Source organism: Bidens hawaiensis, unplaced genomic scaffold (genome assembly GCF_021521415.1).
Source record: "Bidens hawaiensis isolate Kalapana, Puna unplaced genomic scaffold, B.hawaiensis_p1.1 tig00020148_1, whole genome shotgun sequence".
In the NCBI taxonomy this organism is placed as follows: domain Eukaryota; kingdom Viridiplantae; phylum Streptophyta; class Magnoliopsida; order Asterales; family Asteraceae; genus Bidens; species Bidens hawaiensis.
In genome coordinates this window covers 202,665-218,424 of record NW_027493070.1, presented here as the reverse complement: position 1 = coordinate 218,424, position 15,760 = coordinate 202,665, and the positions used below count along the sequence as shown (strand labels likewise).

At 34.5% G+C, this 15,760-nt stretch overlaps 1 protein-coding gene across 1 annotated transcript; it reads right to left on the bottom strand.

Annotated features, from left to right (window-relative positions):
- Positions 1-404: 404 nt before the first annotated feature.
- Positions 405-4,578, bottom strand: LOC143559987 (late embryogenesis abundant protein At5g17165-like). Its single transcript, XM_077048398.1, has 2 exons — positions 4,482-4,578; positions 405-789 (listed from the first exon to the last, which is right to left on the bottom strand). The coding sequence occupies exons 1-2, from the start codon at positions 4,568-4,570 to the stop codon at positions 540-542; spliced, it is 339 nt and encodes a 112-aa protein (XP_076904513.1). The 5' UTR covers positions 4,571-4,578; the 3' UTR covers positions 405-539.
- Positions 4,579-15,760: the final 11,182 nt, after the last annotated feature.

Genomic DNA, 15,760 nt, shown 5'->3' with positions numbered 1-15,760 from the left:
CTGCCAAATCAACTTTCATGGGCTCGGTGTTCGGCCCAAACAGATTAGGTGTCAGACTGTCAGTGTCACCTTTTGTTTTGGAACATAGACAAAAATCATGAGCTCAATTTAATCACAATTCACTAGTATACTCAGGCCTTCAATTTTAATTAATATTTTGTCAGTTCCAGTTTTTATAAAATTTAACTATACTGATCAAATTTAAATTCAACTTTATAGAAAGCGTCTATGTATTGTTTCATGCGTCTAATGAAATTATATTTGATTGATCAACAATCATAACAAAGTACAATTCTAAAAAAACACCACCATATATTATAATTTAACTTATTGTCTAATATTTAAATTCGTGTAAACCCACATTACCTATATAAATCCAAGCAAGCATATATAATTCATGCTACATAATCACGTTTGGTGTTGTTTACATCCCACATACGATAAGCGCAACATTACTACTACACAACAGCCGCGTCTTTTATTCCTTACTACACATATATGTAACATACTACCACCAAACGTCGCTGGTCTACTCCGTGTCAAGGGTGAGTCGGTTTCTCCAAGTTCTCAAGTGGACGGAAGAAAGTCTTCTCGTCCAACACCGAACCGGCATTTGCTGCTGGCTCAGACCCACCTGGCTTTTGCTCATCTGCTGGCCCGAACACCCCGGTCTTTGGGTGTGGTGCCCAGTACTTTTCAGGCTCGTTTCGAGTAACAGCTTCTTCGGGGACCAATGTGGGACGGACCTGATCGTCTATGTTCTTGTCATACGATGCATGCAACCCCCTCCTGAAAAAATTAGACATGTAGCATTATAGGCGTGTGACAAAATTACAAAACCTTACATACGAGACTGGGATTACCAATACTCGTCCCATAACCACATATTACGAAAACCGAAAATTAAATCATATAATAAAGGTTAACGATCAACTCCAAGTTCCAAATCACGAATCAAACCGTTAGTGGTAAACCATGATTCGAATTGTATGAATCTCAAACAAGTCGAACCGGTTGATTTGCTTTGGTTCGGACAGTATTGTCCACTTCTAAAAGTTTATGAACCCTATCAAACTTTTAAGTACCTTTTGACATAAACAAGCTTTAAAACTTACTTTTTGATTCAAAAGATGAACAACGCTTGTAACATAAAAAGGTAAATAGTAAGTTACAAAAATTGATTTAACATAAGTTTTACAAGCTTTTTAAAATTTTAAAACTTAAATAGTAAGTTCAATACTTCAATATATACAATAATAGTTTTATGTGAATGTGAAGTTGAATATAGCTACAAAAACCTCTTAAGGAGAAATATTGCACATTAGTTACTTGATTTAGTATAGAGTATAGACAAGTGTTTGGTATAGTTTAATTGTATTTTTAAAGTTAAAAGCCAAATCTTTCATAAACCCTTAACTAAGTGGTAGTTAGAAAGCTAGGAGAAAGATTTCAAAATGAGGCTTCTCGCATAAATATTACTTTTTCATATGCTTCTCACATTATATTACTTTTCCTTTAATGGATAAAGTATGTTGATCCTCAATTACTTTATTGATTTCACTCAAAAGATATAAAATCCAGTTGAAAACACATCAATGATTAGTCTTTAGAGTATTATAAAATAACAAAAACTCAAGAATATTCAAACTAGGATACGTAAATTAAACAAATCGAATGAACATGTTGGCGCGTATATGTGTTTGTTCATTTAACTTTAACCGACAAATAAACAAGCACATACGATTAAACGAACGGGGTGTTCTTGTTCGTTATGTTTGATCGTTAATATTACAAGCGAACGGTTCATGAACGTAAACAAACGAACATAGATGAAAGAGCATGACAAACAAAACTGATTGAACATCAATTAAAAGAAAAGTATAGATCATTATTTTGTGCCTAAAAGTTTAATAAACCTATATTAAATTGTAACGAGTGATATATTAATTTCAAAACACTAGACTAAATTGTAACATACCTAAAAACCTAAAATAAATATATAAACGAGCTTAAACAAACGTAAACTGGCAAACACAAATAAACATAAGAGAATGAACATCATCGAGATAAGCATAAATGAGCAAACACGACACGTGCCCATGTTCGTTCACTTATCTAAATAATGAAAAAAATCCGTTTTGTCTGTTCATTTATCTTAAATATATATAAGCAAAACCTCCCTACATTTTCTCAAGCTATCATATTGCTTTATTTGTAAATGAAGGCTTCTCATGCGTTTGACCTAAATTCACGAGTCTCACCAAACCCAGATAGCCATTAAACGGGTTATAGCATCTCACTAAATTAAAAATTAATTTCAACAAATATTTGATATGAAAATCCTATAAAATAAGGATATACAAAAAATAAGTATCCATTTTTTTAAAACGATATTATTTATAATAAGAAACAATTTTATAGTAAAAAAATAAACGGGTCATGAGTCTCACCAAACCCAAATAGCTTTTAAACCAGGTTATAACATCTCATTTATTTGTGAAACCCTTTCATCATCAAAAAATTCTAAGTAAATTATTAACTTCCTTACAATAAATAAAATTAATCCAAAAAATATTTAAATATTGAAAACCGATAATGTAAAACAACCCCATAATACAGAGATAAAGCTAGTCAAATAAATAAACATAAGCAAACTTCTCACCAAACAGTTAACTGAACGGTCGGTTCATAAATACCTATTTTAACCGTATAAGAATATATGCTTGAGTAACCTATTAAACAGTTTCAACCTCTTAAAATCCTCTACACGCACTATCCATGTTCTCGATATTTTATTCCCATGCTTTTTTGGTGAATTATAAATATCTTGTCTTTTGGTGTACCCAAAATCTCCATGATATTCGGATAGATTGTAGGTCATAGTCACTCACCCAACTAATGGTCCTAACCTTATCCGATACATGACACCAATGGTGCAAACCAACAAAACCATGGCCCCAGCATCCTTACAAAAAGTGTACGGCACGTTCTCTTTCCACTTTTACACTCTACAACTAAGCATCTTTTTTTTTTTTTTTTTTTTCAGGCAACAAAATTGGATTATTGGAATCTAAACGAATATTGTTAAAGTTTCAGGTAACCTAATCATCTAATAAGATGTTAACTTATACACATCTAACAGATGACCGATTCGACAAATTAGGACCTAATTGAACAAGACCACAACATTTTCGAGAAATTTCACCTGAAACATGAAATCGACACGCCGATCTATAAATTTAACTAAAATTTACCTAACTGAGAGATTTTCTGTTGCAGGTTTCTGATCTATCAAATTATCTAAGATCTTAACTTATACAGACCTAACAGATGACAGAATCGACAAGTTGAGACCTAACTGAACAAGAACGCAACATTTTCGGAGAAATTTCACTCGAAAAACATAAAATCGACATGCCGATCTATGAATTTAACTAAAATTTACCAAACTGAGAGATATTCTGTTGCAGGTTTCTGATCTATCAAGTTATCTAAGATCTTACATACACACACAAACACCTAACAGATGACAGATCCAACAAATTCCCACCTAATTGAAAACGATCACAACAGTTTTCGGAGATATTTCACTCGGAAAACACAAAAACAAACACTGATCTATAAATTTAACTAAAATAGCAAAATCATACTGATACACAAACAGATATACCTAACTGACGGATTTAATCAATCAACTACCAGTCTACCAGCATTGACAATGATTGTTGAAAAATTAGGCCAAATATCGGTTAACATAAGTATCAAGTACGATCAGCATATAGTCAAATACAGCTCGTTATACTCGTTTTCAATCTATGAATTTATCTACGATCTTACTTATACACACCTAACAGATGACAGACTCAACAAATTACGACCTAATTCAACATGATCGCCACATTTTTTTTATAAAATTTCACTCGAATAACATAAAATCAACATATTGAATTATTGATCTACAAATTTAACTGAAAACTGTAAGATCACAATTCACACCATTCACATTTCTCACAAATAAATACACCTAACTAACAGATTATCCAATGAGCATTAACAACGATTATTAACAAAATTAGGCTAAATCAGCATATACATCAGTTTGTTATATACACGTATTATTCGATCTACGAAACTATCTACGATCTTACTAATACACACCTAACAGATGACAGGCTCAACAAATTACGACCTAACCGAACACGATCGCAACATTATTTGGAGAAATGTAATTCGAATAACATAAAATCAACATAATGAACTATGAATTTAACTAAAATAATAACATCACACTGATACACCTAACCGATAGATTCAATCAGTCAACCACAGCATTGACTACGATTATTAACAAAATTAGGTCAAACTAGCGTATACAGCAGCTCGTTATACTTGTAAATATAGTCGTATTTGATGTACGAAAACTAACTGTACCGGAATGAGTAAACTAGTGAGATATATATGTATATATTTATGTATACTACCTGAGAACGAGAGTTGGATCAAAGGCAGATGAGGTGATGAATCGCTTGCCGTAGTTAGCGATTGATCGGATTTGTGAACTGGCGGCCATACAATAGATATTTTCCGGTGAATGAAAATCAGCGAAGATATCGAGAAAAAAGTGGTAAGTGTGATGTGTGCTTCTGCTTTCTTTCTTTATCTGGATTTATATATTATTATTATTACATGGATGTTGGTTAGGACTATAGTTTTGGTGTTTTGCAATTTATTCACACTAGTTTGGGTTATTGTTTTGTGTGGGTTGAAGTTTGTTTAATGAACTAGGTTTGTGCCTGCCGTGATGCGGCAGCACATTAACGTTCATTCAGATGGTAAAGGTTTGTTATGATCGTGGTGATACATTAGCGTGCGTTCAGTTGGTAGAAGTTCTTTATGATACCGACACTAAACTGAAAACTTTAATTTGTTAATGTAAAAAAAGAGTAGTGTCACTGGTATAACTTATAATGTAAAAAATTAATATGTTAAAGAAAAAACAAATACAACTTATGATCAAAGTGACACGAATTTGGTTGGTATCAGTTAGCTTACTTATGATTAAATTAGCAAACGTCCAGAATACTTGCATAAATTATTATACCAAAAAAGAACTCATTTAAAACGATGTTTATTGGGTCGGTAAAACTTGGGCGTTACAGTGACAAGTAGGCGCGAATTGGGTTGATTCCAGTTACGTTCTTTACGACACACGGACTAAAAACAAAACATTGGTCGGTACTCAGTCGTTAAGGCAACGAGTAGACGCGAATTGGGTTGGTTTCGGTTACTTCGTTACAATATTGAACTACAAAAATAATCAAAATATTGTATGGCGTGCCACAAAACTAGTGCCTCCACGTGAACCAATGGTGTTTCTTACCGTTGTGGAACAAAAAAAAGGGTAAGTGGGACCCGGGTATTACGTCGGGGAGTCAATACGAATTGGGTTGGTTTCGGTTACGTTCATTACGATATTTGAATTGAATTACAAAAATAAAAAAAGGGTTGATGTGTCAGAAGCTTGTGCCTCACCTGGACCAATTACGATCTTGCGGCACCAAGCTTCAGAAATATTATGTATAATAATGAGTGATAGTGTGACCTTCGTTTGACCAATTTGATTAAACTCGTGAGCGTAAACATGTCTGCTAGTTATGCGACTTGGACTTTTTGGTTGTGTTCAAGTAGTGCTTGAGCTTTTGATAGTTAAACGGGTTGAGATAATATATCATTTTAAGATAGTTGGATTTGTTATAGATCAAATGATGAGCATGAGTAAACATATGTCGAGTTTAAAGATGTGGACTGTATGCTCGTTCAAGATTATTATGATTTCGAGTATCATGAAACCTCAAGGATTCTAAGATGTGAAGCCCCAAGATCATGGGGAGAGGAGTTAGTGAGATCCAATATGGGTTTTAAGTTAGGTTAGTGAGAGTTGATCGTCAAATGTATTATGTATATGAGATCAATGGGAACCACAACTAAATCGCTGCCAAAGGAAATTGCCTAGTCATGATAGGTGAAGAAGGTAGGTCCCAGCAGAGCCCAGTTGGACCCGCAAGACTCACCTCAAAGAGGGACGTCTGCGCAGTTGAACCCGCAAGACTCACCTGCAACAGGGACGTCTGCGCAAAGGCTAAACTCGCACACCTTAAAGAGAGACGTCTGCGCAGAAACCAACTGGATCCGCAGGACCCACCATGCTCAGAGACGTGACGTCCTTACGCGCAGTACGCAAGCTGTTCCCGCAGGAAAAGCCTCCCAATGGTCGACGTACTCCGCCTGTTCCCGCAGCAACGGATACTAGCCATCAGGGAAGGCTACCCGCGCAGCAAGGCTACACGCACAAGGCACTTAACTCTTAAATAATTCAGTAATGTCACCTGAAGAAGGAGTGAGCAAGCCGGGAACACTCCCGCACAAAGCCGGGAAAACTCCCGCCCAAATGAGCCAGTCCGTACGATACTGGAGGATCTTTTGTACTGTACCTGACGAGGTATGGACAAAAGATCTGACCAAAGATACGACAGCTCACTGACAACAGTATGACGAGCAGCACGCTCTTGTACTGTATTTCACTATCAGCCGCTGCCTACTCACCAACCTGTCGGAGGACGTGCATAGCCTGCAGTTGGTGGAACAGGAATAGTACACAGCCGGCCTGGTCACTATCAGCCGCTGCCTACCCACCAACCACCAGCATGGCACGTGCGTAGCTCACAATTGGCAGAACATGAATACTATTCAGCCGGCTGTACCTGCTTGGAAACCTACCTTCGGCTATAAATACTCGAACACCTTGGAATGGTATGGACACATTATCTTATGACATCTTATATTATCTTATCTTCTCTAGCAACCTCTTAATATACACTTATATTCAAGAGCAATCTAGTCTGATTCTCACGCCGGAGGGTGGTCACAAGGAGGTACCCCCCCTTCTCAGTGACGAGCTCACGGTATCTGTTTTGCAGGTCATCTGAATAACCATCTTTGCCGGACCTAACCCTCGTGGGAAACATCTACTTAACCCCCAGATTATCCGTAATCTGCCCCGGGATCAATTAGTGTTTCTTCAATAGGTTATCACTAGCGATTGTACCGTCATTGTCATACTCTTTCATGAAGAGTTGCATTGTTTTACTATCATTGGTTGTCATGTTTTGATATAAGGAGTATTTATGGTACCATAACACATAAATTTTAATTTTTTCTTCATAGAAAAAAATCACTTTCTTTCTTTACATAAACTTTTTTGATCTTATTCGGTTACCGATTCGTACGCATCAAAATACTTTAATCTGACGTTAAAGTAGTACACGGTCAGAAAAAGCTATCCAAAGATTTGAAGTACAAAGATGTAAATGAATAAGATATTTTGGCGGGTGTAAATTGTAAATGTTGAAAAGATTGTGAAGAAGTTATTAAAAGTTATATTAGAAGGGGAAGAAGTATAAAGTGATAGTGTGAGTGGATATTGTTGCAAATATACAAACATATTAATTTCATAAAGAGACTTTTGGGGGAGGTGTTAATGTTATTGTCAACAAAATATATATAAATAGAAGATAGTCAAAGGTTTGAATTTGACCCACCCGACCCATTTGACTTGGGCTAATTGGATATTCGAACACATATTCCGTTATACTAGTAAATCGTCATAAAGACGTGGACACACTAAACGGATATTAGAAAATTGTCACCAAATGGCACTTGACATGAATATAATTTTGTGTAAGACAATCTCAAGTCACGGGAATGGGATACACGTCATAATTTCCTTCTTTTATAATGTTTCAATTCGTAGGCTACGTGTAGTGGAGAACTACAAAATAGGGGCGTTTTTTGATATGTTGCGCCATGTCAGTGGATAAACGATTTTCATTTTAGGGTTATAGTGGTACTGTAACCCCATCACATTATATATATATACATATTACACACACATACTAATATAATATAATATCCAAACAAAAACACCAAGCGACAAATCTATACCCCCCACGGTGGGGGTGGGTGGGTGGGGGTGTTTTCTCCAAATATCACCCAATTTTGGGGAACTTGTCGCCCTAAAATGAGAATAATTTTTGACACGTGACAGCCACGTCAACAAAGTGGGCGATATGCAGCATGGGACTAAATAATATAATATTATTACACATACACAAACAATCAGGCGACTCAGAGATATCTTTAAATTAATACATCTAATCTAACTATACTAATAAAAGAAAATAATGAGGATGACGTGACAATCTCATATTCATTCCTGGCTAATTTCTCTTCTCAGTCATCCTAATTGTCAATGGGTCAAACAATTTTGACAAATGTTTTATAATTTCCTTTATAATTCTCTAATCTCTCAATTTATTCATCCTAGCTATCTATGTGTCACGGATCAAAATAATTTTAGCAAATGAGTTATAATTTTCCTTCTAATTCTCTAATTTCTCATCTTATTTATTCTTTCTATACATAAGTCATGTGTCAAAACAATTTTGACAAATGAGTTATAATTTCCATTCTAATTCTCTCACCTCATTCATCATAGCTGTCCACATGTAATGTGCCAAAACAATTTTGGCAAATGTTATTTATAAAGAATGTAAACTTCTTATTGTTTGTACTATATATTTTATTTCATTTTTACCTTTAATTTTGTTAATTTCTTTCAAATAACGGACCTTGTTTATTTTATTATTTAACAAATCCTGTGCAATACACGGGTTCAAAAGCTAGTTAGAGATGCTTTAAAAAAAGAAAATATGTTTTCTTATATTAAGTTTTATTACAACAATTTACTTGGTTAAAATCCTTCTAATCAGAAATCAAATCCTTCTCGAATCCGATTAATTGGAGGATAGCCCATCTCGAATCGGGCCAACTTACCTTGTTCTTATCTTTAATCAATCAAATTTTGTTTTCTATCACCTTACTTGAATTACTTACGGTAAAGAACCAAATGAGAAACCAAACTGTGACATTCGTCAATTTCGGGTCTTGTTTGTATTCGTTTTTGTATTTGTTTATTATGTAAACCGACCCGATTTGTAAACCGAAGCTTATGTTATAATCAAAATGATGGATTTATGTTACAATATTGTTTTACACTTGTTGGGTCTTGAAAACATCCTATTTTTATTTATTTATTTATTTATTTTTTGTTGTTTTATGTTTTTGTCTTGATCCATTTTACATGAAAACTCTTGTGTCTCACACCCATATTTGACCACCAACATTACCCTATATATACACCACCTTTCCTCTTCATTTTCCCTTGCTACAACTCCAAAAAAAAAAAAAACTCTCTCAAACATCAAAGATTCAAGGTTATCTTCTTAAGTGTTCCTGAAGGATTTTGGTCTTTCATCTTAATTAGTTTATGTAGCCTTATTAATACTTGTTTATGGTTGTGCAACATATATATAATATACACCCCTTGTTTACCTTTGGTAGTTACTTCTCCGATTCCGGTCGGTGAGGTTTCGGACCCCATAAGGCAAGGCTTCATGGAGGACTTCGTGTCCTTGATATATATACATCTATATAACTTGTTCATACATATTAATCTTGCTTATTTTAGTTTGTTGGTCATGTTTACAAGTTCCATGGTTATGGGTTTTTAAGAGTCTATGCTTCGGTTTAACCGTAAATAGCTCTAAATCGTAAACCGAACTTTGTTACTAGTTTTTGTTTGTTTAAACATACTTAGTGTTAGATCTAAGTTTCTAAAATCATTTTTACAAATTCTATGGTTATGGGTTTGTAGAATCTTACCTCGGCCTTAACCCGAAACACGATCCGAACCGAAAACCGAACTTTTGTTTAAAGACTTTATTGTTAACTTTTGGTATTTTTTTTATTTGTACATTATTATACAAGTTCTTTAGTGTTTGGACATGTGGAAACCATCTATGAACTTGTTGTGAGATGGAAACCGAACCAAACCGATTCTTGCTCGCTTAAGACACACGAGTGTGTTTTTTTTAGCCATCAAGACTTGTATATTTCTTTAAAAATAGTTACAAATTGATTTTTAAATATTTTCTTAAGTACTTGGAAATGTTGGATCCAACTTGATCTCATAACAAAGTTTGGACCGACAAAACCGAACACTCGCTTAACGTGCGTTGTTAGTTCTAAAACAATTGAACTACATACTTGGTTAAGTCTTATTAAATTTTATTGAGTTATCTCATAACATTCAATATTTTGGAAAGTTGACTTTGGGTTTGACCAATTATCAAGACCCAAACCGACAACCCGAACACTCGATAAAAAAAACCCGTTTTAGTATCTTTATTCCAAATGGATTTGCATTCTTGCATTTTACCCACCTTATTACTTAACATAGGTTGAGTAAATATTAAAGTTAGATACTTTAACCCGGTTTCGAGCAAACTTACATTTTTAAAGGGTTATTATTATAAATTATTAAATAGTTACATTTTAAACCTTGAACTTTAATTATTTACATTTCTCAACATTTATTTTGTTTAAAGACCTTCAAGACAACTTTTCTAAATTCAAGACTTCTTTTCTTTTTAGGCATTGTGCGTTAAACTCGTCGTTCCGACAAATCTCCAAATTATCATCTTTCAAGTTTACTACTTGAAGGTAAGTACTTCATACCCCATTTTCCATCTTTTATTTTGGGGGTGACATTTCATACTTATTCAACAAAATGCTTTATATTTGAATCTTAAACCACAAACGTAGTTGTATACTTTACCTAAATAATTGCTCGATTTGGTGTTCTATGCTTATATGCCTATGTGTTTATCGCTTTTGGTTGGTGGAACTATAAAATCCTAGACTATTTGGCATCTCCTTATAGCAAGGTGTCGTTAACGTAATGCAATTAACGATAACTATAAAATCCTAGACTATTTGGCATCCCCTTATAGCTAGGTGTCGCTAATGTGTTTAGCGATATCTATTTATCCAAATTACCACTTTTATTTATCGTTTCGTATGCAAGTTTTGTGGCTATCTTTATTATATACTAATATGATTAAACTTATGAATTGCTCACCAACCTTTGTGTTGACAAACTTTATTTTATGAAATGTTGCAGGTTTGCATCTTGGTTGATTTATGATTGTGAAGAAAACGACATCAAAGACCTTAGGATATTAGTAAAAATGAACAATATCAATTTGCCATATTTTGTGATATCTTGTTTATGGTTATTTTATGGATAATTGTTATGTGACATTTTCGATGTTGTGAAATGAAATGAGTTTATTAAATACTGTCACTTTAATTAGTGTCATGTGCTTATGGACAATCGTTACACCTCGACATGTTCCGCCGCCTTTGGTCGGGGTGTGACACAAACCCTAATGTTGGTTTATCTTTTGATTCTTCCTAAAAAATTGTAGCAGTTAATGCCTCATACAATTATGCTTTTGAGATGGCAAGTTATGGTTGTTATTACGAATTAAAGTTATAAACTTATATTATCTTTATACGGTATATGAAATAATGCTAACAGGTGACAATACTAGTGAGAAACTAGAGACAACAATACACCAAGTAGAGATATGCCTTGATGAGCATGCTAGGTCATTCTTATCCACTCCGAGCTAAGAATAAGGTTGTATACATTAAAAAAGCTCATTAGAAGTTGATACTAACTCCTCGAGGACATTCCAACGATTAAGTCACTATATCTAACATTACGAGTATAAAAAATAACATGTGTACATAAACTATGAAGTAAATGAGATATGTGTTTAGAGGGGAAGGAGCATTCATGGGTATTACTCATGCACTGACCAATCATACACGGTTATTTCATTTTTACCCTTAAGTACCCACAAACCAGAAAATAACTGGAAACATCTATCCATAAGTACCCTACAACTTTTTTTTGTTTTTTGTTAAAATTTAAAAATAAATAAAACAATTAAATGTAAATAAAATTAAAATTAAAAATATTACATAATTGAAAACCGGAAAAATAAAATATGACGATCAAAACTAAAAAAAAAAAATTAAAACACGAGCATCTAAACAAGATGATTCTTCGATTAATTATATTTTTCCGCAATTTCTCGTTTGCGGTTTATTGCGATTTTCTTCACCTCGTCCTCTAGATAATCGTGTGGCAAAATATATGTCTTAAAGTCTATGTCATGCATCCCTTTGGCTACACTCTCGCGTTGTTCCGCAATCAACGCTCTAGAATCCTTCACTTGCTGCTTTTTAGCATCCACCAAATCTTGAAGCGTTACTTCCTTTCTTAGCGTGTACACATCTTGTTTGTCACCTGAGATCATCGTTTGAGAAATTTGCCATTGGAGGTTTGAGTGAATAGAAACGGTGAAGGTTGAGTAAATAAAATGATGAAATGTTTGAGTGAATAAAAATGATGAAAAGTTAGTGGTATTTATATGTAATAAATTGAGTATTAATGGGTGTTTTAATTTCTTCAAAAAATCTTTAACGTTCATATAAACACATGGTAAATCTTTGCCACAAATTGTAATTTGGCAAACTACCCACATAGTTAGGGGTGGGTTTGCCATGTGGTAAACAACCCCTAAACCTTACTCACACTAGTGCCCCTTCTCCTCTTTCTCCTCTTATATAGAGGGAGAGTTGAGGATCGGATCGATTAAACATATGTACGATTCTTGGTTATTATGGGGTGAATAAGTGTTCAGTTCGGCCCGGATATAAATCGAACAATCAAAACAATTTAGTCTAAGAAAATCATATTCGATCCTAGACCGACCGAGACCATATATAGTTTTCCCGCTCGTTTTTAAACGTAACCCGAATGAACTTGTCACCAGCCCAATATTATCCTTGATTAAACCTTATTATTATTATTATTATTATTATTATTATTACCCTCAGGTCCATTGTATCGAGTGTAAAGAACCCTTATTTGCTCATTTCACAAGTTTTATGGAATTGTATGATTTTTATGTATTATATCAAACTGTGGGATTCTCACCAGCTATGTTCATAGCTGACTTTATTTTATACATATGCTACAGGTATAGAGATACGAAGATAAATGTTAGAAGACACATAGCATGCTTATAGGATATTCAAAGAACAACTTATTGTTTCATTCATTTATTTGTTTACAACTTGTATTATTTGATAAACTTGTGTTACATATGATTTAAATGAAATAATGTTGTTATGGGCACCTAATAGTGTCACGTGTGTTTGAGTAATATGTACGTCACATTCAGGCGTTTCTGCTTTAGTCGGGATGTTACAGGGTGGGGGGGAGGGGGTACTAGGCTACTAGCCCAACCTAGGTGGGTTTGGAGGCTCCTGGTTAGGCGTCACGCCTACCCTAAGTTATTCACCTTTTTTGTCAATAACTGATCTAACAGTGAAAGATTACATGTCAATTTAAAGTTAACTAGTGATTTCGCCCCGCACAACGCAAAGGCAAGCCAACACGAATTCAACCGGTATCGGCTATGTTCGTTGCATGCTCAGAATCAAACCTATAAATTAATTCGTCAAATTAACATATTTAAAACAAAAAAGTAATTAAAAAAAATAGCAGCACCCATATGGCTTATTAAAATGATGTTATTCGATCGGTATCGGTTACGGTACAACAATTAAACCCAAAAAAATAAACAGCGATATTCGGTTGGTAAAACCCGAGCATTGAAACCCGAACATTGGTAAAACCCCAGCGTTACAGCGACGAGTCGAATACTATCCCATGAACCTATTAGTCTTACAAATTTTCATTGCGTATATTAGACTCGATTGATTGGTAATCGAAGAATACCAATTCGAGTGTGTTTCGATAACTCTCTTCGTTCCATGATCAAATCGTTTAAAGTGTAGTCATACAAAATTTAGCCCCTCTTTTCACATTCATGAATGCATCTGCTAACTCATCACTTTCTGTAGTCATACAAAATTTTACAAAATTGTTTTCTCCCACATAACCGTATCATACGCGTGTCAAGAATGGTTTGTACAAGGTTAAACCGATTGCCAATTCGTTTGACGATGGGTTTTGAATCGTCAAATCACTGATAAAGTATATGTGCAGCATTGTGATGAGTTTTGTGTTGTTTTATCACCTGATAAAGCTTAGCATATAAAGTGGCATGCGAATCTTGAAACTAATCGCCAAATGAACTGGCGATGAGTTTTGCAGTGTCAAAACAATCTGTACCGTACCGACCATTTTTGACACACGTATGACAGGGATCCTAGATGTAAAATAACTTCGAGAATATACCGCTTTATGATTAACTCTAGTTTCTGTGTACCCTCCCTAAGATCACAAATGTCATTTCCATCAAACCGACACGACAAACACTGTGGTGTCAACTGTTTCACATATTTAAACATCACCTGCAGTCTTCCTAAGCTAAAAATTCACCTCCAAATCACACACATATGGAAGACGGAAAAAAAAAGAAAGAAAAATCAACTGGCAGCAGGATGCAATTTCACTCGCATAGAGAGAGAAGAATGACCAAAATATTAAACGAGCGATACAGAATGAAAACCAATCATATTTCCAGGTGGAGAAACTGAAACAAAGCCGGGTTATAGGCCTGTAAACGAATCGAACGTTCGGTGAACTGTTTCCGTTCGGCGGGAAGTTCGTTTATGTTCGTTTTTTAATAAATGAACAAACATGAACAAAAAAATTGTGTTCGTTTAATTAAACGAACGACCATGAACTGGCAGCAGGATGCAATTTCACTCGCATAGAGAGAGAAGACGGAAAAAAAAAGAAAGAAAAATCAACTGGCAGCAGGATGCAATTTCACTCGCATAGAGAGAGAAGAATGACCAAAATATTAAACGAGCGATACAGAATGAAAACCAATCATATTTCCAGGTGGAGAAACTGAAACAAAGCCGGGTTATAGGCCTGTAAACGAATCGAACGTTCGGTGAACTGTTTCCGTTCGGCGGGAAGTTAGTTTATGTTCGTTTTTTAATAAATGAACAAACATGAACAAAAAAATTGTGTTCGTTTAATTAAACGAACGACCATGAGCACATCTTTCGTTCGTTCATTTATGTTCATGAACGTTCGTTTACTTGTGTTCGTTTATGTTCACTTACATTTGTTCATATATGTTTATTTATGTTCGTTTAGATTTAAACAAATGAACATAAACAAACACAAATGTTCGTGTTTCAAATAAACAAACATGAAAATAAATATTTGTTCGATTAAGTGTTCATTTTCGTATAAAGTTAAATGAACGAACATGAACATGCCGTCGTTCGTGTTCATTCGATTCATTTATAGGCTTTCATTATTCACATGAACACATCTTTCGTTCATTCATTTATGTTCATGAACGTTCGTTTATGTTTGTTTGTGTTCACTTACATTTGTTCGTATATGTTTATTTATGTCCGTTCATATTTAAACAAATGAACATAAGCAAACACAAATGTTCATGTTTTAAATAAACGAACATGAACATAAATATTTGTTCGATTTTCGTTTAAAGTTAAATGAACGAACATGAGCATGCCTTTGTTCGTGTTCGTTCGATTCGTTTATAGGCTTTCATTATTCACATTGATGAATGCATCGGTCTCAATCTCTAGGCTCTGCCGATTTTATTTGTGTTCGTGAACACATTCATTTCCTTAATGAACAAACACGAACATAAAATCTCGTTCGGTAAGTGTTCGTGAACCGTTCGTGAACACATTATCTCCTTAATAAATGAACACGAACAAGGCCTTGTTCGTGTTCGTTTACAGCCCTACCGGGCCATATACTATT